Source organism: Psammomys obesus, unplaced genomic scaffold (genome assembly GCF_907164565.1).
Source record: "Psammomys obesus unplaced genomic scaffold, mPsaObe1.curated_primary_1811, whole genome shotgun sequence".
NCBI lineage: Eukaryota > Metazoa > Chordata > Mammalia > Rodentia > Muridae > Psammomys > Psammomys obesus.
Window position 1 is genome coordinate 2,240,478 of NW_026590571.1, and position 24,068 is coordinate 2,264,545.

At 36.7% G+C, this 24,068-nt stretch overlaps 1 protein-coding gene across 1 annotated transcript in view; it reads right to left on the minus strand.

The window, feature by feature from the left end:
- LOC129677283 (cilia and flagella-associated protein 47-like) overlaps window positions 1-24,068 on the minus strand; it is a 603,052-nt gene that overhangs the window by 463,859 nt on the left and 115,125 nt on the right. Inside the window, 4 exon segments of the mRNA XM_055607932.1 lie at window positions 4,648-4,843; window positions 7,463-7,622; window positions 13,539-13,633; window positions 19,068-19,209. Coding sequence (XP_055463907.1) covers window positions 4,648-4,843; window positions 7,463-7,622; window positions 13,539-13,633; window positions 19,068-19,209 — 593 coding nt within the window.

Here is a 24,068-nt window from a genome sequence, read left to right on the forward strand (position 1 = left end):
AATGAAGGCACAACATACCCAAAATTATGGGAAACATTGAAAGCAGTGCTCAGGGGAAATTTTATAGCACTAAGTGCCTGCAAGAAGAAATTCGTAACATCACATACAAACAACTTAATGGCCCAACTGAAAACCCTAGAAAAAAAAAAAGAAGCAGATACACCCAAGAGGAGCAGAAGGCTGGAAATAATCAAACTCAGGGCTAAAATCAATCAATTAGAAACAAATAAAACTATTCAAAGAATCAATGTAACAAAATCTGGTTCTTTGAGAAAATCAACAAGATAGACAAACCCTTAGCCAAACTAACTAAAAAGCAGAGAGAATCTATCCAAATCAACAAAATCAGAGATGAAAAGGGTGACATAACTACAGACACTGAGGAAATTCAAACAATCATTAGGTCATACTACAAAAGCCTATATGACACAAAATTTGAAAACCTAAATGAAATGGACAATTTTCTTGATAGATTCCATCTTCCAACATTAAGTCAAGATCAGGTAGAAAGACTGAACAGCCCTATATCCCCCAAGGAAATTGAAGCAGTCATTCACAGTCTCCCCTCCAAAAAATGCCCTGGGCCAGATGGTTTCAGCGCGGAATTCTACCAGACCTTCAAAGAAGTGCTCACACCAAGTCTCCTGAAACCATTCCACAAAATAGAAACAGAAGGTACATTACCAAACTCATTCTATGAAGCAACAGTCACCCTTATACGTAAACCACACAAAGACCCAACAAAAAAAGAGAACTTCAGACCTATCTCTCTTATGAACATTGACGCAAAAATACTCAATAAAATACTTGCAAACTGAATCCAAGAACACATCAAAGATATCATCCACTACGACCAAGTAGGCTTCATCCCAAGCATGCAAGGGTGGTTCAACATACGGAAATCCATCAATGTAATCACCACATAAACAAACTGAAGGAGAAAAACCACATGATCATCTCCTTAGATGCTGAAAAAGCATTTGACAAATTCCAACACCCATTCATGTTTAAAGTCTTGGAGAGATCAGGAATACAAGGCACGTATCTAAACATAGTAAAGGCAATATACAGCAAGCCTATAGCCAACATCAAACTCAATGGAGAGAAACTTAAATCAATCCCACTGAAATCAGGGACAAGACAAGGCTGCCCACTCTATCCCTACCTCTTCTACATAGTACTTGAAGTCCTAGCCAGAGCAATAAGACAACTAAAGGAGATCAAGGGGATACAAATTGGAAAGGAAGAGGTCAAATTGTCACTATTCACAGATGATATGATAGTATATATGAGCGACCCCAAAAATTCAACCAGAGAACTCCTCCAGCTGATAAACACCTTCAGCAAAGTGGCAGGATACAAAATCAACTCAAAAAAATCAGAAGCCCTCCTGTATACCAAAGACAAAATGGCCGAGAAAGAAATTAGGGAAACAACACCCTTCACAATAGCCACTAGTAACATAAGGTACCTTGGTGTGACACTAACCAAGCAAGTGAAAGACCTGTTTGAGAAAAACTTCCAGTATCTGAAGAAAGAAATTGAAGATCTCAGAAGATGGAAAGATCTCCCGTGCTCATGGATTGGTAGGATTAACATTGTGAAAATGGCCATCCTGCCAAAAAACAATCTACAGATTCAATGCAATTCCCATCAAAATACCAACTCAATTCTTTACAGACCTTGAAAAAAAGATTCTCAGCTTCATATGGAGAAACAAAAAACCCAGAATCTCCAAAACAATCCTGTACAACAACAGATCATCTGGAGGTATCTCCATCCCTGATTTCAAGTTGTACTACAGAGCAATAGTAATAAAAACTGCATGGTATTGGCATAAAAACAGAAAGGAGGATCAATGGAACCGAATAGAAGACCCAGAAATAAACCCATACACCTATGAATACTCGATTTTTGACAAAGAAGCCGAAACTATTCAATGGAAAAAAGACAGCATCTTCAACAAATGGTGCTGAACCAACTGGATGTCGACATGCAGAAAAATGAAAGTAGATCTATATTTATCACCCTGCACAAAACAAAAGTCCAAGTGGATCAAAGACCTCAACATAAAACCAGATACTCTAAATGTGTTAGAAGAAAAAGTGGGGAACAGCCTAGAACTCATTGGCACAGAAGACAACTTCCTGAACAGAATACCAACAGCACAGGCTCTAAGAGCAACAATCAATAAATGGGACCTCATGAAACTGAAAAGCTTCTGTAAAGCAAAAGACACTGTCATCAAAACAAAACAACTGCCTACAGATTGGGAAAGAATCTTCACTAACCCTTTATCTGACAGAGGACTAATATCCAGTGTATACAAAGAACTAAAGAAGCTGAAAAGCAGCAAAGCAAGTAATCAAATTAAAAAATGGGGAACAGAACTAAACATAGAATTCTCGACAGAGGAATATCGAATGGCAGAGAAACACTTAAAGAAATGCTCATCTTCATTAGCCATCAGGGAAATGCAAATCAAAACAACCCTGAGATTTCACCTTACACCCATCAGAATGGCCAAGATGAAAAACTCAAGTGACAACACATGCTGGAGAGGTTGTGGAGAAAGGGGAACCCTCCTCCACTGCTTGTGGGAATGTAAACTGGTACAACTACTCTGGAAATCTATCTGGCACTTTCTAAGACAATTAGGAATAGTGCTTCCTCAAGACCCAGCTATACCACTGCTAGGTATATACCCAAAGTTTGCTCAAGTACACAAAAGGGATATTTGCTCAACCATGTTTATAGCAGCTTCATTTGTAATAGCCAGTACCTGGAAACAACCCAGATGTCCATCAATGGAGGAATGGGTACAGAAATTGTGGTATTTTTACACAATGGAATACTACTCAGCAATCAAAAAGGAGGAAATCATGAAATTTGCAGGCAAATGGTGGGATCTAGAAAAGATCATCCTGAGTGAAATATCCCAGAAGGAAAAAGACAAACACGGTATATACTCACTTATATAGACCTATAAGATATTATAAACTTAATGAAATCTATACACCTAAAAAAGATAATCAAGAGAGCGGACATGGGGTAAGATGATCAATCCTCATTTAGAAAGACAGATGGGATGTGCATTGAACATATTTACAGGAGGCTACTGAGCTCATAGAAAGTCTCTAACTAGCAGTGTTTTCAAAGCAAAGACTCATGACCAAACCTTTGGCAGAGTACAGGGAATCATAAGAAAGAAGGGGAGTTAGTCTGATGAGGAAAGGATAGGAGCTCCATATGGACCAAATATATCTGGGCACAGGGTCTTTTCTGAGACTGACATTCAACCAAGGACCATGTATGGATATAACCTAGAACCTTAGCTCAGATGTAGCCTGTGGTAGCTCAGTAACTAATTGGTTTCCCATAGTGAGGGGAACAAGGACTATTTCTAACAGGAACTCAATGACTGGCTCTTTGGCCTCCCCACCCTCCAAGGGAGGAGCAGTCCTGTTAGGCCATAGAGGAGGGCTTTGCAGCCAGTCCTGAAGATACCTGATAAAACAGGATCAGATGAATGGGGAGGAGGTCCCCCCTATCAGTGGACTTGGCAAGGGGCACGGTGGAGATGAGGGAGGGAAGGAGGGACCTGGAGGGAATGAGGGATCGGGACATGGCTGGGATACAGAGTTAATAAAATGTAACTGATAAAAAAAAAATAAAATTCAAAAAAAAACCAAAGTGAATAAATTGAAATAAATGAATAAATAAAAAAATTAAAAAAGAATACCATATCTCAATGCAGAAAATCCTACATTCTAACAACTGATTTAGTATATACTGGTACAAGAAGGAAGACATCAAAAATTTTCAATCATACACAAAACTAAAATACATTTAAAATATATTAACCCTAAAATGAATTAAAAGGAAAAATTTGACTATCCTTTATGCACAGTAAATTATCTCATTACATATTTGAAGTAATTATGGATCAAGAAAAAGACATTTAAAAACACATTTAATATGTGCAATTACTTTAAATTATATAATATACAAAAATTAGCAGTGCCTTGCCCTTTGCTTACAGTCCAAATCTCAAAACATCTCTCAGCTGTTATCATATAGATTGTTCTATCTGATAGTAAACAAGCTTAGAGGTAACAGTAAAAAAAAAAATATTGAGTACTGATAATTTTGGAGCACATGGTACATATATGACCACATGTCTAAGACCAGAAGATGAATGCTAAGAGCTAGATGTGGCCCCAATCAATAATTCTATCGCATGACTTTGGAGGACTAAGACACAGAAGATTTTAAAGCTGCAGTTAATGCATATTTTCCTGCCCTTTTAGATACTGAACAAAAGATTCAGCTAAACTCACCTACAATACTGATCCATATAAACCTCAAGACAATAAATTAATGTTGTTTGTGGTATTAAATAAATGTTTTAAGGCACAAAGCTTATGTTGTTATACACCAAACTTTTTAAGCTTATTAAAATGGCAAAAATAAATCAAAATATAGGCTGTTTTGTATTTTTTAAAATGTCAGTGCATAATGAAATGCTTTAATAGTGTTTCCCAACTATAGTAAGAAGTCAGATATGGCATATAATTTTCACATAACACAGATACAAACAAAACTATACAATAAAGAAGATGTAGAAAATTCATATTAAAAATTTACCTGAAATAATTTTGTGGCAAAATTTTGATATCTACCCCAGCTGTGATACCCAAAGGTACAGGAGTAAAACATATAAATGGTGGATCAAAAAATATTTTTGGTAATTGTATCTCTCCAATCAGATTTAGTGTTGTATAGTCAGATAAATTATCATTTAATCGTATAGCAACATCAGCTATGTATGTTATGGGATCCTCTACAAAAAAATGCAACAGATTAGTTTACATACAAAATTATATATACTGTAAAAATTACTATATAAATGTATTATGATACTATAGCTTAGTGAGGGACAGTGGTTTACGTAGAAACAATTCAGCCTGAGGGGTGGGGGAAACAAAATAAAGCATTATTGAGCAAAGAATATGTCTCCAAGTATAACTTGTCTGGAGATGGAGCACATCTTTTAAATGTCTACTGTATGGAAGGAAATGCACACTGGGAAAAAGATGTTTACTATATGAGGGAAAATAAATAATACATGGAAGAAGTAGAAAAGGACTTCTTTAAATTTCATTAAAATTATTTTGTCTAAGATACTTACCTTCAATAAGTTTCTAAGTCAGTGATTATAAAATAAGAAAAAGACAGTAAAAGTCATAAGGTAGATGTTCTTCAATTCCACAAAATACTAAATCTTCTCAGATTTCTAAAACAATTTTATTATACTACAAAGATCTTACAAAATACAGGCAAAATCACAAATAAAATTTCAAAAATCATAGTTCCAGATAATCTAGATATGTATGTACATTCTTCTCTCCACACCTTACATGTTTTGCTATACAGTCACTCATATTATTTCTTAGTTATTTGCAAAATTAATTTCATCAATGTCATATGAAAAATTGAAAAATTAAACAAAACACTACTTTAAAAAAGAACTTACTTTGTGCTTACACAAAGAATAGAAATAGAATGACAAAATTGTAATTTTATTAAAATAATGTCTGTTTTTTATTAATCACCTCATTTTCAATTATTTACAATGCTTTACCAAGACCTGCTAATAACTTACGGTATACAGAATATGAAGAAATAAAAAAAAACACCTGAAGAAAATTGGTGGTAACTAAAAAAGATCATACTGAGTGATGTATCCCAAAAGCAGAAAGACACACAGGGTATATACTCAACATATAAGTAGATATGAGACATATAATATAGGATAAGCATAATAAAATCTCTACGCCTAAAGAAGCTAAGCAAGAATGAGAACCCTGGGTAAGATGATCAGTCCTCATTCAGAAAGACAAACAGAATGGACATTGGAAGAAGGAGAAAACAGGGAACAGGACAGGAGCCTACCACAGAGGGCCTCTGAAAGACTCTACTCAGCAGGGTATCAAAGCAGATGCTGACACTCATAGCCAAACTTTGCCTAGAGTTCAGGGAATCTTATGAAAGAGGAGGAGATGAAAGATTTCGAGAGGACAGGAGCTCCACAAGGAGAGCAATAGAATGAAAAAAATCTGGACCCAGGGGACTTTTCTGAGACCAATACACCAAAAAGGACCATGAATGGAGATAACTTACAACCCCAGCTCAGTCTCCATGTGGGTTTCCTAGTAAGGGGAACAGAGACTGTCTCTGACATGAACTCAGTGGCTGGCTCTTTGATCACCTCCACATAATGGGGGAGCAGCCTTTCTAGACCACAGAGGAAGACAATGTAGCCAGTCATGAGGAGACCTGATATGCTAGGGTCAGATGGAAGAGAAGGAGGACCTCAGCGATCAGTGGACTTGGGGAGAGTCATGAGAGGAGAAGAGGGAGGAAGGGTGGGATTGTGAGGGGATGATAGGGGGAAGTATAGCTGGGATACAAAGTGAATAAATTCTAATTAATCAAAAAGTAAATGAAAAATTTAAAAGTTGCCTGAAGGATCTTAAGGGATTACTGAAAAAGGGGTTATGATGAGTGAAACTCTCTCAGCTTTGACAATTTAAAAAAGCTGTCAGGACTGCTCCTCTCCTGGGGAGGTGGGGAGGTCAAAGAGCCTGCCCTTGAGATCCTGTTAGAAATAGTCTTTGTTCCCCTTACTTTGGAAAACTACTTGGTTACTGAGCTACCACGGGCCACATCTGAGCAGAAGTTCTAGGTTATATCCATAGATGGTCCTTGGTTGAGTGTCAGTCTCAGAAAAGACCCTGTGCCCGGATGTATTTGGTCCTTGTAGAGCTCCTATCCTTTCCATATGATACTAACTTCTCTTCTTTCATATGATTCCCTGCACTCTGCCCAGGGTTTGGTTATGAGTCTTAGTATCTGCTTTGAAACACTGCTAGGTAGAGTCTTTCAGATGCCTTTTGCAGGGAGGAGCAGTCCTGTTAGGTCACAGAGGAGGACTTTGCAGCCAGCCCTGAAGATACCTGATAAAACAGGGTCAAATGAAGGGGGAGAAGGTCCTCCCCTATCAGTGGACTTGGAAAGGGGCAGGGAGGAGACCAGAGAGGGAGTGTGGGGTTGGAGAGGGAATGAGGGAGCGGGATACAGCTGGGACACAGAGTTAACAAAATGTAACTAAAAAGAAAAATAAAATTAAAAAAAGAATAAACATTAAAAATATTTTTTCCTATTAAAAAAAAAAAGCTGTCAGGAACCACTAAAAAGATGGCCGAACAGAGGGATCCAGGTTCAACTTCCAGCCACTACACGGCAGTTCACAATTAGTTTCAGCATATTTATCATCTGCTTCTGGCCTCAGCAGGCCCCAGGCACATACAAGGTATACATACAACTAGGCTGGAAAAACAGTAATACACATAAAAATATCTAAAACAATATATTTTTTAAAAAATAGAAAAATACTTACTTGGACAAAAATATATGGAAATAGAACACTTTTCATTTGGTTTTAGACTTCCAATCAATGCAGTAAATTTGAATATGCCACTTTTGAAATATGTCTCAATTTTGCCAATATCCAAAGACCATTGAACAATTTTTTGTGAAACATTAAATAAGACAAGGTCCTGTTCATACATACATAAGAATATATGTGGAATTATAAGAATACGTTTTTAAAAAATAATAAATGCATTATAAAATGTAGTTGTTAGAAAAAAGATTTGAGTATTTAATTATGGTAATATTAACAAGCCAAAGGACCAACCTAATAGAGTTCTTAAATTAATTATTTACAGCAAAAAAAATATGTTAATTAATACTGACATACTAAAAAAAAAGAAAATAATCTTTCTTACAGAAAAAATATCTAATCTATACATATAAATGTCTTCTTTAAATTCCCTAATTCTTTGAAATTTAGCACATCACTGCCAAAATCAGACTAAGCAACTAGAGAATAGAAAAAAAAACTATTGCAATGAGTCACTGTGATGCTACATATGTTCTTCATGAGATGTCAAATGTAGCTGCTGCAAAATTTCACCACTAGACAAATTGAATGGTGAAGAAAGCAATAATATGCAATTTTTCCTAAAGTTTTAGAAAGGTCTTGGCTCCTGCCAATACCTTAGTCATAATCATGTAATAATTGGTGATTTAGATTCTATGTCCACCAGTCACATACAATACAACAACTGAATTAAAGTTCAATAATGTAAAATAATCTCCCATTTCAGAAGGTACTTTTTCAAATCCAGAATACATTTCAGGTTACTAAAGTTGCCTTTTTAGTTCTACATATGATATTTGCATACACATGGAATTTAATTTTTAAAATACTGATTTTATGTTCTCAGTCTTAAATATTCATTTTAATTTCAATAGAGTCTGGGGATGGCAATATGTTTTAACTTTTGCTTTATTTTTATGATGACAAATAAGCTTCAAGTTTATTTCTTTTTTTGTTTGCTATTTAAATACAAAGCTAATCCACAAACAGGTATAATGAAGACATTTTATCTCAGAGTTACATCCTCCTGTTAGATCTGATCAAGTCTGACCACTTTATAGGTTAACAAGGTGTATGGAGAAGACTTACTTAGATAGCACCATAATGAGGCTTGGGGTAGGTGAGGTGTTGGAAACAAAAGAAGGCTTTATATGTTACTCCTGAACCCCAACCCCTAGACTAAAAATGAATAGTAAGAATTAATCCTCCCCAGAGAGGAGGAAAAAAAAAAACTACCTTCTCTTACTATAACAGGTAAAACTTAAGTATCATCCTGGGTCACTGGCTGCTAAGCCTTGCTGTCTGCCAAGTACCCTGTAGCTGAACACACCTGATGCCTAATGCCATCAGAGGTTCTGGGCTGGAAGAATCGTCACAGGATACCAGGGGTTCTGCCTCAATAAGAGATAGATAAATTTTCAAGCACCAGAATTTGGGGAGGGGCAGGATTATGGGAAATTTTATAATTTCTGTTCCCACTACAAAACCTTACTTTTGATTAGAATAGAGTCCCATCTCATGTCTTCTCTGTATAAATCAGCCAGTAAAGCCAAAAAAGATAAAAATAAAAGAACAATCAAGGGGAAAAACAAACAAACAAAAAAACAGTCAATTCACTCACTTCACATCCATATAAGTTGTTTCCTGTGTATTTTTTCTTTTTCTAAAATAATATTTTTCTTTATTATAATTATTTATTAAAATGTATTCACTTTGTAGCCTGGGTGTACACCCCTTCCTTATCTCCTCACGGGCTCTCCTACATCCTCCTTCCTCCCCCTATGGCTCTCCTCTAGTCCACTGATAATGGAGGTCCTCATCCCCTACTATTTGTCCCTAGCCTATCAGGTCTCATCAGGACTGTCTGGATCCTCTTAACTCTGTGGCTTAGTTAGGCCACTTCGCGAGGGGGATGTGAATAAAAAGCAAGACCCTGAGAGCATGTCAAAGACAGCCCCTGATCCCCTTACTAAGGAACACCAGGGAGACTGAGCTGCCTCCAGGCTACATTTGAGCAGGGGTCTAGGTCCTCTACATGCATGGTCCTTGGCTGATTCATCAGTCTCTACAGGACATCTGGGCCAAGATATTTTGGCTCTGTTTGTATCCTTGTGGAGCTCTTGTCCTCTCCAGGTCTTTCTACCTCCTCCTTCTTCCATAAGATTCCCTGCATTCTGCCCAAAGTTTGAATATGAATCTCAGAATCTGCTTTGATACACTGCTGGGTAGAGTCTTTCAGAGTTCCTCTGTGAAAGGCTCCTGTCCTGTTCCCTGTCTTCACTTACTTCCAATGTCTATCTTGTTTGCCCTTCTGAATGAGGATTAACTCTCTTCCCCAGGGGCCTCCTTGTTTAGCTTCTTTAAGACTATAGATTTTAGTATGTTTATCCTATATTTTATAGCTAATATCCACTTATAAGTGAATATCTATATACCATGTGTAATTTTCTGCTTCTGGGTAACCTCACTCAGGATGATCTTTTCTTGTTCCAGCCATTGCCTCCAGATTTCATGATTTCCATGTTTTTTAATTGCTGAGTAGTATTCCTTTATGTAAATGTACCACACCTTCTGTATCCATTCCTCCATTGAGGGATATCTAGGTTGCTTCCAGATACTGGCTATTATGAATAATGTTCCTATGAATACAGCCAATCAAATGACCTTGCTGTATGGTTGAGCATGCCTATGGAGTAGTATAGCTGGATCTGGAGGTAGCATTATACTTAATTTTCTGAGAAAGCACCAGATTGATTTCCAAAGGAGAAAAATAGAACCAAATCTATAAAGTTCTCTCCTGACTTACTATACATATGTCATTACATGCATGCCCAAATAGACACATAATGAATTGACACTCATAGTAATAAAATTTTAAAATTTATTTATTTTTATTATAATTTATTCAATTTGTATCCCAGCTGTAGCTCCCTCCCTCATCTCCTCCAAGTCCCATCCTCCCTCCCTCCCTCTTCTTCCATGCCCCTCCCCTAGTCAACTGATAGGGGAAGTCCTCCTCCCCTTCCAACTGACTGTAGCCTATCAGGTCTCATCAAGACTGGCTGCATCGTCTTCCTCTGTGGCTTGGTAAGGCTGCTCCTCCCAGGGGGAGATGATCATAGAGCCTGCTACTGAGTTCCTGCCAGAGACAGCCCCTGTTCCTCTTACTAGGGACCCATCTGGAGACTGATTCTATGAGCTATATCTGAGCAAGGGTTTTAGGTCCTCTCCATGCATAGTCCTTAATTGGGGTATCAGTGTCTGCAGGGTCCCCAGGGCCCAGTTTTGTTTTGTTTTGTTTTGTTTTGTTTTGTTTTGGCTCTGTTGGTCTCCTTGTGGAGCTCCTGTCCCCTCCAGGTCTTTCTATCTCTCCCTTATTTCATAAAATTCCATGCATTCTATCCAAAGTTTGGCTATGAGTCTCAGCCTCTGTTTCAATACCTGGATCAGTAGAGTCTTTCAGAGGCCCTCTGTGGCAGACTCCTGTTCTGTTCCCTGTCTTCTCCTGACTTCTATCATGTTTGCCCTTCTGAATGAGGATTGGGCATCTTCCCTAGGGCCTACCTTGTTGTTTAGTTTCTTTAGGAGGATAGATTTATCCTGTATTATCTGTCTAATAATCACTTATGAATGAGTATATACCATGTGTGTCTTGCTGCTTCTGCTTTCATCATCTCAAGATGATCTTTTCTAGTTCCCACCATTTGCCTGCAAATTCCATGGTTTCCTTGTTTTTTTAACTTTTTTATCTTTTATTAATTACACTTTATTCATTTTGTATCTCCCCATAAAACCCTCCCTCCTCCCCTCCCGATCCCACTCTCCCTCCCCTTTATGCATGCATGCCCCTCCCCAAGTCCACTAATAGGGGAGCTTCTCCTCTCCATCTTTCTGATCTTAGTCTATCAGTTCTCATCAAAAGTGGCTGCATTGAAAATAGATCCATACTTATCACCCTGCACAAAACTGAAGTCCAAGTGGATCAAAGACCTCAACATAAAACCAGACACATTAAATCAGCTAGAAAAAAAAAAGTGGGGAATACCCTAGAACTCATTGGTACAGGAGAAAACTTCCTGAAAAGAACACCAACAGCACAGGCTCTAAGCGCAACAATCAATAAATGGGACCTCATGAAACTGAAAAGCTTCTGTAAAGCAAAGGGCACCGTCATCAAAACAAAGCGACTGCCTACAGATTGGGAAAGAATCTTCACCAACCCTTTATCTGACAGAGGACTCATATCCAGTGTATACAAAGAACTAAAGAAGCTGAAAAGCAGCAAATCAAGTAATCCATGTGAAAAATGGGGAACAGAGCTAAACAGAGAATTCTCTGTAGAGGAATATCGAATGGCAGAGAAACACTTAAAGAAATGCTCAGCCTCATTAGCCATTAGGAAAATGCAAATCAAAACAACCCTGAGATCTCACCTTACACCCATCGAAATGGCCAAGATGAAAAACTCAAGTGACAACACATGCTGGAGAGGTTGTGGAGAAAGGGGAACCCTTCTCCACTGCTGGTGGGAATGTAAACTGGTACAACCAGTCTGGAAATCAATCTGGCGCTTTCTCAGACAACTAGGAATAGCACTTCCTCAAGATCCAGCCATACCACTCCTAGGCATATATCCAAAAGAGGCTCAAGTACACAAAAAGGATATTTGCTCATCCATGTTTGTAGCAGCTTTATTTGTAATAGCCAGAAGCTGGAAACAACCCAGATGCCCCTCAAGTGAAGAATGGACGCAGAAATTGTGGTACATCTATACAATGGAATATTACTTAGCAATGAAAAATAAGGAAATCATGAAATTTGCAGGTAAATGGTGGGACCTGGAAAGGATCATCCTGAGTGAGTTGTCCCAGAAGCAAAAAGACACACACAGTATATACTCACTCATATAGACATACAAAATAGGACAAACCCACTAAAATCTGTGCATCTAAAGAAACTAAGCAAGAGAGAGGACCTTAACTAAAACGCTCAATCCCCATCCTGAAAGGCGAAGAGGATGGACATCAGAAGAAGAAGAAAACAGGAAACTACCTAGGATCCTGCTACAGAGGGCCTCTGAAAGCCAGAAGAAGAAAACAGGAAGCAAACTAGAAACCTGCCACAGAGGGCCTCTGAAAGCCTCTGCTCTGCAGACTATCAAAGCAGATGCTAGGCCTGATGGCCAACTGTTGGGCAGAGTGAATGGAATTTTATGTAAGAAGTAGGAAATAGTAAGAGCTGGAGAGGACAGGAACTCCACAAGGAGAGTAGCAGAACAAGAAAATTTGAACACAGGAAACTTTGCAGAGACTCATACTCCAACCAAAGACTATTCATGGAGATAACCTAGAACCCCTGCACAGATGTGGCCCATGGCAGTTCAGTGTCCAAGTGGGTTACATAGTAATGGGAAGAGGGACTGCCTCTGACATAATCTGATTGGCCTGCTCTTTGATCACCTCCCTCTGAGGGGGGAGCAGCCTTACTAGGCCACAGAAGAGGACAATGCAGCCACTTTTAAAAATTTATTTTTACAGAAGCTTGTTAGGTGGCTCAGTGGGTAAAGTTCTACTCTAGCAAGAATGATAATATGGCTTCAAATCTCCAGAAACAAACAGGTCATGTGCAATCATGCTCAACTATAATCCTGTGCTCTTTCAGTGTGATGGAAGGCAACAGCAGGAAAATTCTGAAAATTCTCAAAAGACTATGAGCCAACTTAGTAAACTTAGGCAGTTATTAACACACACATGCACATGCATGGTACATACACATCATATACAGAAAAAAGTATTTCTGAAAGTATGGAAGTATTGGGTAATATATATACTCTACATATATAACTAAAAATATATATATACACATATATGTACTATTATCTATAATATCCAGTGTTGCTGCTACAAATATCCTGAATATATGTGACACATTACTAATAGGCAAAATTTCACATCACTCATGCTTTCAAATAATCAATTAAGTGAAAACCCAAATAATTTTGAGCTAAAAAGTGTATTAATTATTTATATACCTGAATTCTTGTGATCTCCTTATTATGTTGAAGCTCATGTAATGGGATTTTAAAGATAAATGCAGTGCTGGATAATTCCAACGGTGCTTGCAACACTTTAAAAATAAAAGTAAAAAATATCTTAAAATATTAAAAACAGAATGTGGACACTATTTAGTATGTTCTCCAAAGAAAATAATAAGAATATTAGGTCTGTTTTTTTTATACTCCAAGTCAAAAAATAAAATTTCATTTCAAACCTTTTAAAAATACATTGGTTTCCAAAATTACAAATTTTCATTTTATAAATTTTTTAAGAAGTATATAATTCTATTGTTATTTTTTATTAATTACAGTTTATTTACTTTGTATCCCAGACATAGTCGCCTTCCTAGTCCTCTCCCACTCACAGCCTCCCTCCCTCTTCTCCTCCCAAGCTCCTCCCTCTGTCCACTGATAGGGGAGGTCCTCCTCCCTTTCCATCTCAACCTACTTTATCAGGTCTCATCACATGTTATAAATTTTTAGTGGTCATAAATTATACATAAAACAAGACAATACCACTGATATACTAAAAATAATAAAATATACTCAAAATTGAAACAATAAAGGACAAGGGATAGTACTTTGATCTCTATACCTAGGTATAAATCATGCAGAAAGAGAGAAGCAAAACATGATTGGAATGCAGGAAAAATAAATAAATAAGTGACAAGATTATTGAGAATTTAGATTAAAAAGTTATAAAAAAGGGTGGTAATTTTTTATCTATTCTTTCCCTTGCCTCCTTAACCTTAATTTTGAAACATTTAAATTCTTAATAAAATAAAACAATAGGGTCTCAGAAGTGATGTGTATATGACTTTAAGATAGTCAATCAAATTTATGGTTGCTTTACCAAGGGGTTGATATATGTGAGAAAGGAGAATCTTATTAATGGTTTGCTCCAATGTATCATACCCAATTCCAGTCATGACAAACATTAAGACAAGTTTCAGTAGATCTAAAGCAATGATCATATACAAAATGGCTTTTCAATTTGTAAATTAGCCATAATTTATTGTATAGCCAGAAAAAAATACTACCTATATTATATCTGTAAACTCAAAGCTTTGTTTTGACATTATCCATTATCATCTGGAAAACATAGTTTCAATTAAACATAGTCTCCATCAGAGAGATTTCTCCACCAACATTTTCTGAGAATCACCAAATATAAAAGGCCTAATGTTTCAGACCAACTGCTACCTATATTTAAACATGCATCCTGTCCAGAATACCAAATATAAAGTATGCTATATGGAAATCAACAATTTGAGAGTCAGTAATAAAGATGTAAAAGCAAGCAAAGAGCAAAAGAAACTAGGGGAAAACACAGTCAAAATTTCAAAGAAATCATTATAAAGATAAAATAAAATGTTTTAGCAAAAAAAAAATGTAACCCTATAAATTTTAAAAGGTCTTCAGAAAATAGAACTCAGGCTACTACAAATTGACAAAACCATTAAAAGTAGAGAAGAAACGAGGAAAATCTCATTCTTTTGTTTCTCATTTTATTAGAATTTATTCAATTTGTATCCCTGCTGTGCCCCCTCCCCTGACTCCTCCCAATCCTATACTCCCACCCTCTTCTCCCAATATGGCCCTCCTATAGTCCACTGATAGGGGAGGACCTGCTCTTTTTCTATCTGACTGTAGCTTATCCTATCTCATCAGGACTGGTTGCATTGTCTTCCTCTGTGGCCTGGCAAGGCTGCACTGCCCAGGGGGAGGTGACCAGAGAGCCTGACACTGAGTTCATGCCAGAGAAATTTGCCTACTACACTTACTAGGGACTACACTTGGAGCCTGAGTCAATGGGCTATAGCTGAGTCGGGGTTTTAGGTCCTCACCATGCATTGTCCTTGGTTGGGGTATCATTCTCTTCAGGGACCCCAGGGTTCAGCTTTTTTTTGGCACTGTTGGTCTCCTTTTAGAGCTCCTGTCCCCTCTAGGTCTTTCTCCCCCTTCTTTCATGAAATTCCATGAATTCTGCCCAAAGTTTGACTATCAGTCTCGACCTGATTTTTTACAAAGAAGCCAAAACCATACAAAGGAAAAATTATAGCATTTCCAATAAATGGTGCTTTTCTAATGCGATGTCTACATGTAGAAAAATGCAAATTGATCCATATTCATCACCCTTCACAAAACTGAAGTCTAAGTGGATCAGAGACCTCAACATAAAATCAGACACACTAAAACAGTTAGAAAAAAAAAGGAGGAAAGGGCCTTGAACTGATTGGCCCAGGAGATAACTTCCTGAACAGAACACCAGCAGCACATGCTCTAAGATCATCAATCAATAAACTGGACCTCATGAAACTGAAATGCATCTGTAAAGTCAAGAACACTGTCATCAGAACAAAACAACAGCATACAGAGTGGGAAAGTATCTTCACCAAAGCTAATTCTGACAGAAGACTAATATCCAGAATATGTAAAGAACTCAAGAAGTTAAAAAGCAATGAATCAAGTAATCCAATTTAAAAAATGGGTTACAGAGCTAAATAGAGAATTCTCAATAGAAGAATATCAAATCTCAGAAAAACACTTAAAAAGGTGTTCAGCTTCCTTAGTAATCAGGAAAATGCAAATCAAAATGACCCTGAGATTTTACCTTACAACCATCAGAATGGCTAAGACCAAAACCTCAAGTGACAACACATGCTGGAGAGGTTGTGGAGAAAGGGGAACTCTCCTCCATTGCTGGTGGGAATATAAACTTGTACAACTATTTTGGAAATAAATCTGGCACTTTCTCAAAATATCTCACTGTTCTGAAATTTAGAAGAGAGATAAATTTGAATATTTTTAAAAAGAAATGTTAAAAATCATAAAAATAATACAATTATCATGAAGTAAATTAACATCTCAGAATATTCACGGTAAATAAAAAAAATGTTGAAGAGATACAGAGAGAGTGGTCTCCTTGCCTTGTCCTGGATTTCAGAAGGATTGATTTAAGTTTTTCTCAATTGAGTTTGATGTTTTATATAGGTTTGCTGTATATTGCCTTTATTATGTTTAGGTATGTGCCTTGTATTTCTGATCTCTCCAAGACCTTAAACATGAAAGGGTTTTGATTTTGTCAAATGATTTTTCGGGCATTTATGGAGATGATCATGTGGCTTTTCTCCTTCAGTTTGTTTATATGTTGGACTACATTGATAGAGTTCCATATGTTGAACCACCCCTGCATGCCTGGGATGAAGCCTACTGGGTCATCTTGGATGATATATTTTCCGTGTTCTTGGATTCCTTTTGCGAGTATTTTATTGAGTATTTTAGCATCAAAGTTCATAAGAGGGATAGGTCTGAATTTCTCTTTTATTATTGGGTCTTTGTGTGGTTTAAGTATCAAGGTGACTGTGGCTTCATAGAATGAGTTTGGTAATATTCACTCTGTTTCTATTTTGTGGAATAGTTTGAAGAGAATTGGATTTCACCTTACAATCAACAGAATGGTTAAGACAAAAATCTGAAGTGACAATACATGCTGGAGAGGATATGGAACCCTCCTCCATTGATGGTGAGAATGTAAACTTGTAAAACCACTTTGTAAATCAACCTGGCAACTTTCTCGGACAATTAAGAATGCTGCTATCTCAAGATCCAGCTATACCACTCCTAGGCATATATCCAAAATATGCTTAAGTATACAACAAGGACATTTGCTAATCCAGGTTCATAGCAGCTTTATTCGTAATGGCCAGAATCTGGAAACAACCCAGATGTCCCTCAGCAGATGAATGGATACAGAAATTGTGGTAAGTTTTCACAATGGAATACTCCTCAGCATTTAAAACAAGGCAATCATAAAATTTGCAGTCAAATGGTGGGAAGTAGAAAACATCAGCATGAATGAGGTATCCAGGAGCAGAAAGACACACATGGTGGTATATACTCATTCATAAGTGGATATAAGACATAAAGGATAAGCCTGCTAAAATTTATACGCCTAAAAAGCTTAGCAAGATGTTGGATCCTATATAAGATGCTCAATCCTCATTCACAAGGGCAAATGGGATAGACATCAGAAGAATGTGAAAATAAGGAACAAGATGGGAGCCTACCAAAGAGGGTCGCTGAAAGAATCTACCCAGCAGGTTATCAAAGCAAATGCTGAGACTTATAGCCAATCTTTGGGCAAGGCTCAGGGAATCTTAGGAAAGAAGGGGTAGATAGAAAGACCTAGATGGTTCTGGAGCTCCACAAGTAGAGCAACAGAACCAAAAACTCTAGGCACAGGGGTCTTTTCTGAGACTGATACTCCAACCAAGGACCATTCATGGAGATTACCTAGAACCCCTGCACAGATGAAGCCCATGACAGCTCAGTCTTCAATTGGGTTCCTTAGTAATGAGAACAGGGACTGTCTCTGACATGAACTCAGTGGCTGTCTCTTTGATCAACCTCCCCCTGAATGAGGAGAAGCCTTACCAGGCCATAAAGAAGACATTATAGCCAGTCCTGATGAGACCTTATAGGCTAGGATCAGATAGAATGGGAGGAGGCCATCCCCTATCAGTGGACATGGGGATGGGCACAGGAGGAGATGAGGGAGGTACGGTAGGGTTGGGAAGAGATAAAGGAGGGTGCTACAGCTGGGATACAAAGTAAATAAAGTATAATTAGTAAAAATAAATAAATAAACAAAAATGAAAATAATGTGAAAAATGTTATTACAAATGTAAAATGTATTGTGAGAGATAATTTATTAATTTCAGAAAAGGAAATTTTAAGTGAATTTTTATCAAAAGCATCTTAAGGTCAAAAATTCAAATTCATAAAGCTTCATGCTCCCCATAGAACATTTAATTTGGAGTATTTTAGTGAGTTTCATAAATTTACAACATTGGCATACTAGTTCAGTGTATCCTCTCTTTCCATCTGCAACATAGTGACTAAGTGATCTCACATCAATCAGTACATTATTATTAACAATTTAACTCAATATTAGAGCACAGTATATACATCCAAATTACAGGCTTCTTGAATGTCAAAGAAAGTAAATAAACATTTATAATAAACAGCAAAACTACAACTTTTCCAAAGTATAGCTGGAAGAGTATACAAATTTTGTATTTTTTTTGTTAGAATATGGACAGAGAAATATTCGACAAGTAATCCCAAAATTTGTATGTTTAATAATATTTAGTTACCCTTCTGTAATTCTGTTTTTGTGAAATATTTAAGAAAATTTTACTTGTTTCATTTTACTTTCAGATCATTACGTTTTAATAATTTACATGTTGTCTTAACTTGGATTTTATAAATTCTTCCAATTTTATTCAGAAAGAGTCAAATATGCATACATTTGTACTATTAAGATATCAACTCACACATTTATGGTTTCAGTCACATATAAAGAAATTGAGTAGGGATTTAATTTAATATTCCAAATTTTGAAAACTTAAAATGATACTGTTTATTTCTTACTTTTAGATATTAAGTGTAACTCTTTGACTAACTGTAAATCTACTCAGTTGACTATTTCATATTACATACCAGTAGCTTGAACAAAACATGGTGGAATAAGTGGTGATGTTCTTGGCATCAAAGTCTTTTTCTGTGACAAATATTCAGAGTAGAGCTCTGAAGCCTTAAAGGAATTAATATGGACAGGAAAGCTAAATTCATATGTTGCTATCTGTCAAAATAAAAAAAAGGAAAAAATAATTATAACTTTGAGGGCTTTGATAATGTTGATTCACCCAAATTACCCTTTTCTTATAAAATTAACATGTGACAATTAAAATCTTTATTTAATAAAGTTAAGGATATATTATTCATTATGTGAAAAATGTCACCCAAACTATGAGCTAAATTGTTTTCTTAATATCTCTTTATTAAAAATTAACCTGCAAATTTCATGATTTCCTTGTTTTTTATTGCTGAGTAATATTCCAGTGTGTAGATATACCATAATTTGTGCTTCCATTCCTCCACTGAGGGACATATGGGCTGTTTCCAGCTTCTGGCTATTACAAATAAGGCTGCCACAAACATTGTTAAGCAAATATCCTTATTGTGTATTTGAGATTCTTTTGGGTATATGCCTAAGAGTGGTATAGCTGGATCTGGAGGAAGCGTTATTCCTAGTTGTCTAAGAAAGTGCCAGATTTATTTCCAGAGTGGTTGTACAAGTTTACAATTCCACCAGTAGTGGAGGAGGGTTCCCCTTTCTCCACAATCTCTCCAGCATGTGTTATCTCTTGAGTTTTATATCTTAGCCATTCTGATGGGTGTAAGGTAAAATCTAGGGTCATTTTGATTTGCATTTCCCTGATGGCTAATGAGGTTGAGCATTTCTTTAAATGTTTCTCTGCCATTCGATATTCCTCTATTGAGAACTCTCTGTTTAGCTCTGTACTCCATTTTTTAATTGGATTACTTGATTTTTTGCTGTTTAACTTCTTTAGTTCTTTATATAACACAGATGTGGCCCATGGCAGTTCAACATCCAAGTGGGTTCCAATGTAATAGGAACAGGGACTGTTTCTGACATGAACTGATTGGCCTGCTCTTTGATCACCTCCCCCTGAGGGGGGAGCTGCCTTACCAGGCCACAGAGGAAGACAATGCAGCCACTCCTGATGAGACCTAATTGACTAGGCTCAGAAGGAAGGATAAGAAGACCTCCCCTATCAGTGGACTTAGGGAGGGGCATGCATGCAGAGGGTGGAGGAAGGGAAGGATTGGAACAGGAGAAGGGAGGGAACCACAGGGGGATACAAAGTGAATTAAGTGTAATTAATAAAGAATTAAAATAAATAAATAAATAAATAAATAAATAAATAAATAAATAAATAAAAATTTAAAAAAAAATTAACCAAATATGCAGCTATATATCCTAAAACTTCACAAAAAATAGAAAAAAAGCCATTTTGATCTTTGGGTAAGCATGGATTTCTTAAATACTATACCAAGTATATCACTCCTAAAAGAGAGAATGATTAATTCGTATCATAAAAATCTGAAAGCATCTATGCTGCTACAGCTAACGTTACGGAGATAAAATGAGCCCAAACCCATTTCTCACAAAATTTCTAGCTAGTGTCAAAATATATTAAAAAATATTCTGAGATAATTATAAAGTAATCTAGATAATGAAAATATACGTGAAAGTATAGGAAAGACAGTTCAGAGGATATATGTACACAGTAACACATTAGCACAAGCAAAAATGTGTTACATCTAACATCAAGGAAATGGATATTGAAATCAAAGGATATGTCCCATTGAGATAGTTCAGGACATAATTATGTTTGCTGCCCCACCTGATGACCTTAGTTCAATCTCCAGGACCCACATGGTGGAAAAAGAAAACTGACTCCTACAAGTAGTTCCCTAGCCTCCAGACACACACAACACACTATAAATAAATAAATGCAAATTAAAAAGGGAAAAATTATGGGAGGTACTATTTCTCATCTATACAATTCCTTATACATAGCTAACAATACTAAATGCTACTAAAGATATTTGCACACTCACAGTACACAAACACACTGCCCACTGTTCCCTTAATAAGTTTCTAGAGGTAAACAGTAGAAAGAAGACAAGCTAAAATATGTATTTTAAACTTGGAGGTAAGAAAAACCCACAAGATCATGACAAAAAATATGGGACTTAAGGACATATCTAGTACTGGTTTCTACTTAGCAACCTCATATAATGGGCATCCATTCGGATCTGGTGAGTCACAATACCCTGGCTATGAAAAACAACGAGTTTTTATTTTATTTAAGTGTATCTGACCATAAGCCTGCCAATTCCATCTGCTGCCACAGAGTTTTATGTAAACAATCTGTTTTCATAACAAAACTGGGAAGCCTAAAAAACAGAAGCATGTCTTATTTTAATGGCCATTTTAAAACACTCATTCTCAGGATAGTCTACTTCTGCAATAGTATCCACAAACAATTATCAAGGAGTAAATTAATTAAAGATATATTATTCTTATAGTGAACTGAATTACGCTACAATATACTGTGTAAATTTATTCATAAAAAGGGAAATCAACAAATAATAATTCAGAATATTTACCAAATTAAAGAATTATACAGAATTATAAATATGTGACTTACCTTAATCTATAATCAATTTCTAGTATCCATACAGAGTTGCAACATAAACAGATGTAAATTTTTTTCATTGTTGATAATGTTCGTGAATTTGAGTAAAAATATGTTGCATATATACCCACTGAAGAACTTTGTGCAATTAAAACTCAATTTTTAAACATGTTTCTAATTTACTGTGAGCCTTAATGTCTGAGTTAAGGTTTCTATTTTTTGCTAAAACCCTGTGACTAAAAGCAACTTGGTAAGAAAATGGTTTATTTCAGCTTATAAGCCCATATCAGTCTATCACTGAGGACGGTCAGAGCAGGAACCTAGAAATAGGAGCTGATGCAGAGGCTATGGTGGAGTACTATTTACTAGTATTCTTTCACTGGCTTTCTCAATTTGCTTTATTCTATACCCCAGGAACCCTGTCCAGGGGTGGCATCACCCACAGTGAGCTAGGCCCTCCAACATCAATCATCAACCAAGAAAATGCACTATATGCTTGCCCACACACCCGATTAATGGGGGTATTTTCTCAACTTAGGTCTCCTTTTCTGAAATAAAATTAGCTAGTGTCAACCTGATAAAAAAAACCAGCTAGTACTCTTAAGTAAAATAGTTTTATAAATATATCCATTGAAGAGAAAAATAAATTTAAATGAAGACTTACTTATAAAAATGTACAAACCAATTAAACAATATGGGGAAGATGGTTCAGTTGGTAAAGTCTTTATTGTATATGCATATCCACCTAAGTTTGGAGCCCCAGCAGCCACATAAAAAACAGTTGTGGAATAAATATCTGTAATCCTATCAATAAGGAATTGCAGAGATAAGGTCCACTGTAGCTTGGTGGCCAGCAAGTGTAGCTAAACAGGTGAACTCCAGGTTCAATGAGGAATCACCTCTTTTTTAAAAAAATATTTTATGCTTCTTTATTTTATGTGTATGCATGTATATCCTGCATATATGCATGTGTTCCACCTATGAATCTGGTATCCATGGAATTCAGAGTGTGTTGGATGCCTTAAAACTTGAGTTAGAAATAAATATTTGTGAGCCACCATGTTGGTGTTGATCATTGAAATGGGTTCTTCCTCAGGAGCAATAAGTATTTTAAACCACTGTGTATATTGTCTCTCTTAAATGAATGATCTCTTAAATAAAATTAAGAATGTTTTAAAAAGTCACAAATGAATATTATTTTATTAGCTTAATTAAAAATACATATGTGTATAGATATGTATAAATAAGCAAATGCATGTGTGTAAATGAGTGAAAAATATATCTCACACACATTTGGAGAGAGCTAAAGAAAATGAGACTGAGAAGTGGGAGGAGGGAGAAAGTTTAAATGGAGTCAATATACGTAGAGCCGTATACTAACAGAAACGTTAATACCAGGTAAGGGAAAACACTTGTCAAGTAGTTGGTCAGTGGATGACCAAAGACTCCCAAAATAACTTAAGTTATTGTCATTGCCTTTGTTTCCCTAACAGAACTTGAAGGTAATACTATTGCTTAAGACACTACACACACTGCTAGGTAGAGGCTTTCAGAGGCCCTCTACGGTAGGCTCCTGTCCTATTACTTGTTTTCTCCTACTTCCAATGTCCATCCCATTTGTATTTCTAAGTGAGGATTGATCATCTTACCCGGATCCTCTTTCTTCTTTATCTTCTTTAGGTGTACAGATTTTAGTATATTTATCCTATCTTATAGGTCTAGTACCCACTTATAAGTGAGTATATACCGTGTGTGTCTTTCTGCTCCTGGAATACCTCACTCAGGATGATCTTTTCTAAATCCCACCGAGCCTACTGCAGAGGGCCTCTGAAAGACTCTACCTAGCAGTGTATCAAAGCAGATGTTGAGACTCATAACCAAACCTCTGCAGAGTGTGGGGAATTATATGAAAGAAAGGGAAGTTAGTATGACCTGGAAAGGACAGGAGCTCCACAAGGACCAAATATAACTGGGCACAGGGGTCTTCTATGAGACTGTGTCTCCAACCAAGGACCATGGTTATAACCTAGAACCCCTGCTCAGTTGCAGACCATGGTACTCAGTATCCAAGTGGATTCACTAGTAAGGGGAACAAGGATTATTTCTGAAATGAACTCAATGGCAGGCTCTTTGACACCCCCCCTCCTGAGGGAGGAGCAGCCTTACTAGGCCACAGAGGACACTTCAGCCAGTACTGAAGATACCTGATAAACTAGGGTCAGATGGAAGGGAAGGAGGACCTCCCTTATCAGTGGACTTGGAAGGGGACAGGGAGAAGATGAGGGAGGGAGGGTGGAATTGGGAGGAAAATTAAGGAGGGTACTATGGCTGGGATACAAAGTGAATGGCCTGTGATTAATAAAAACAACAACAACAAAACCTCAACACAAAACCAGATATACTAAATAATCTATTTCTAAAAAGATATTTT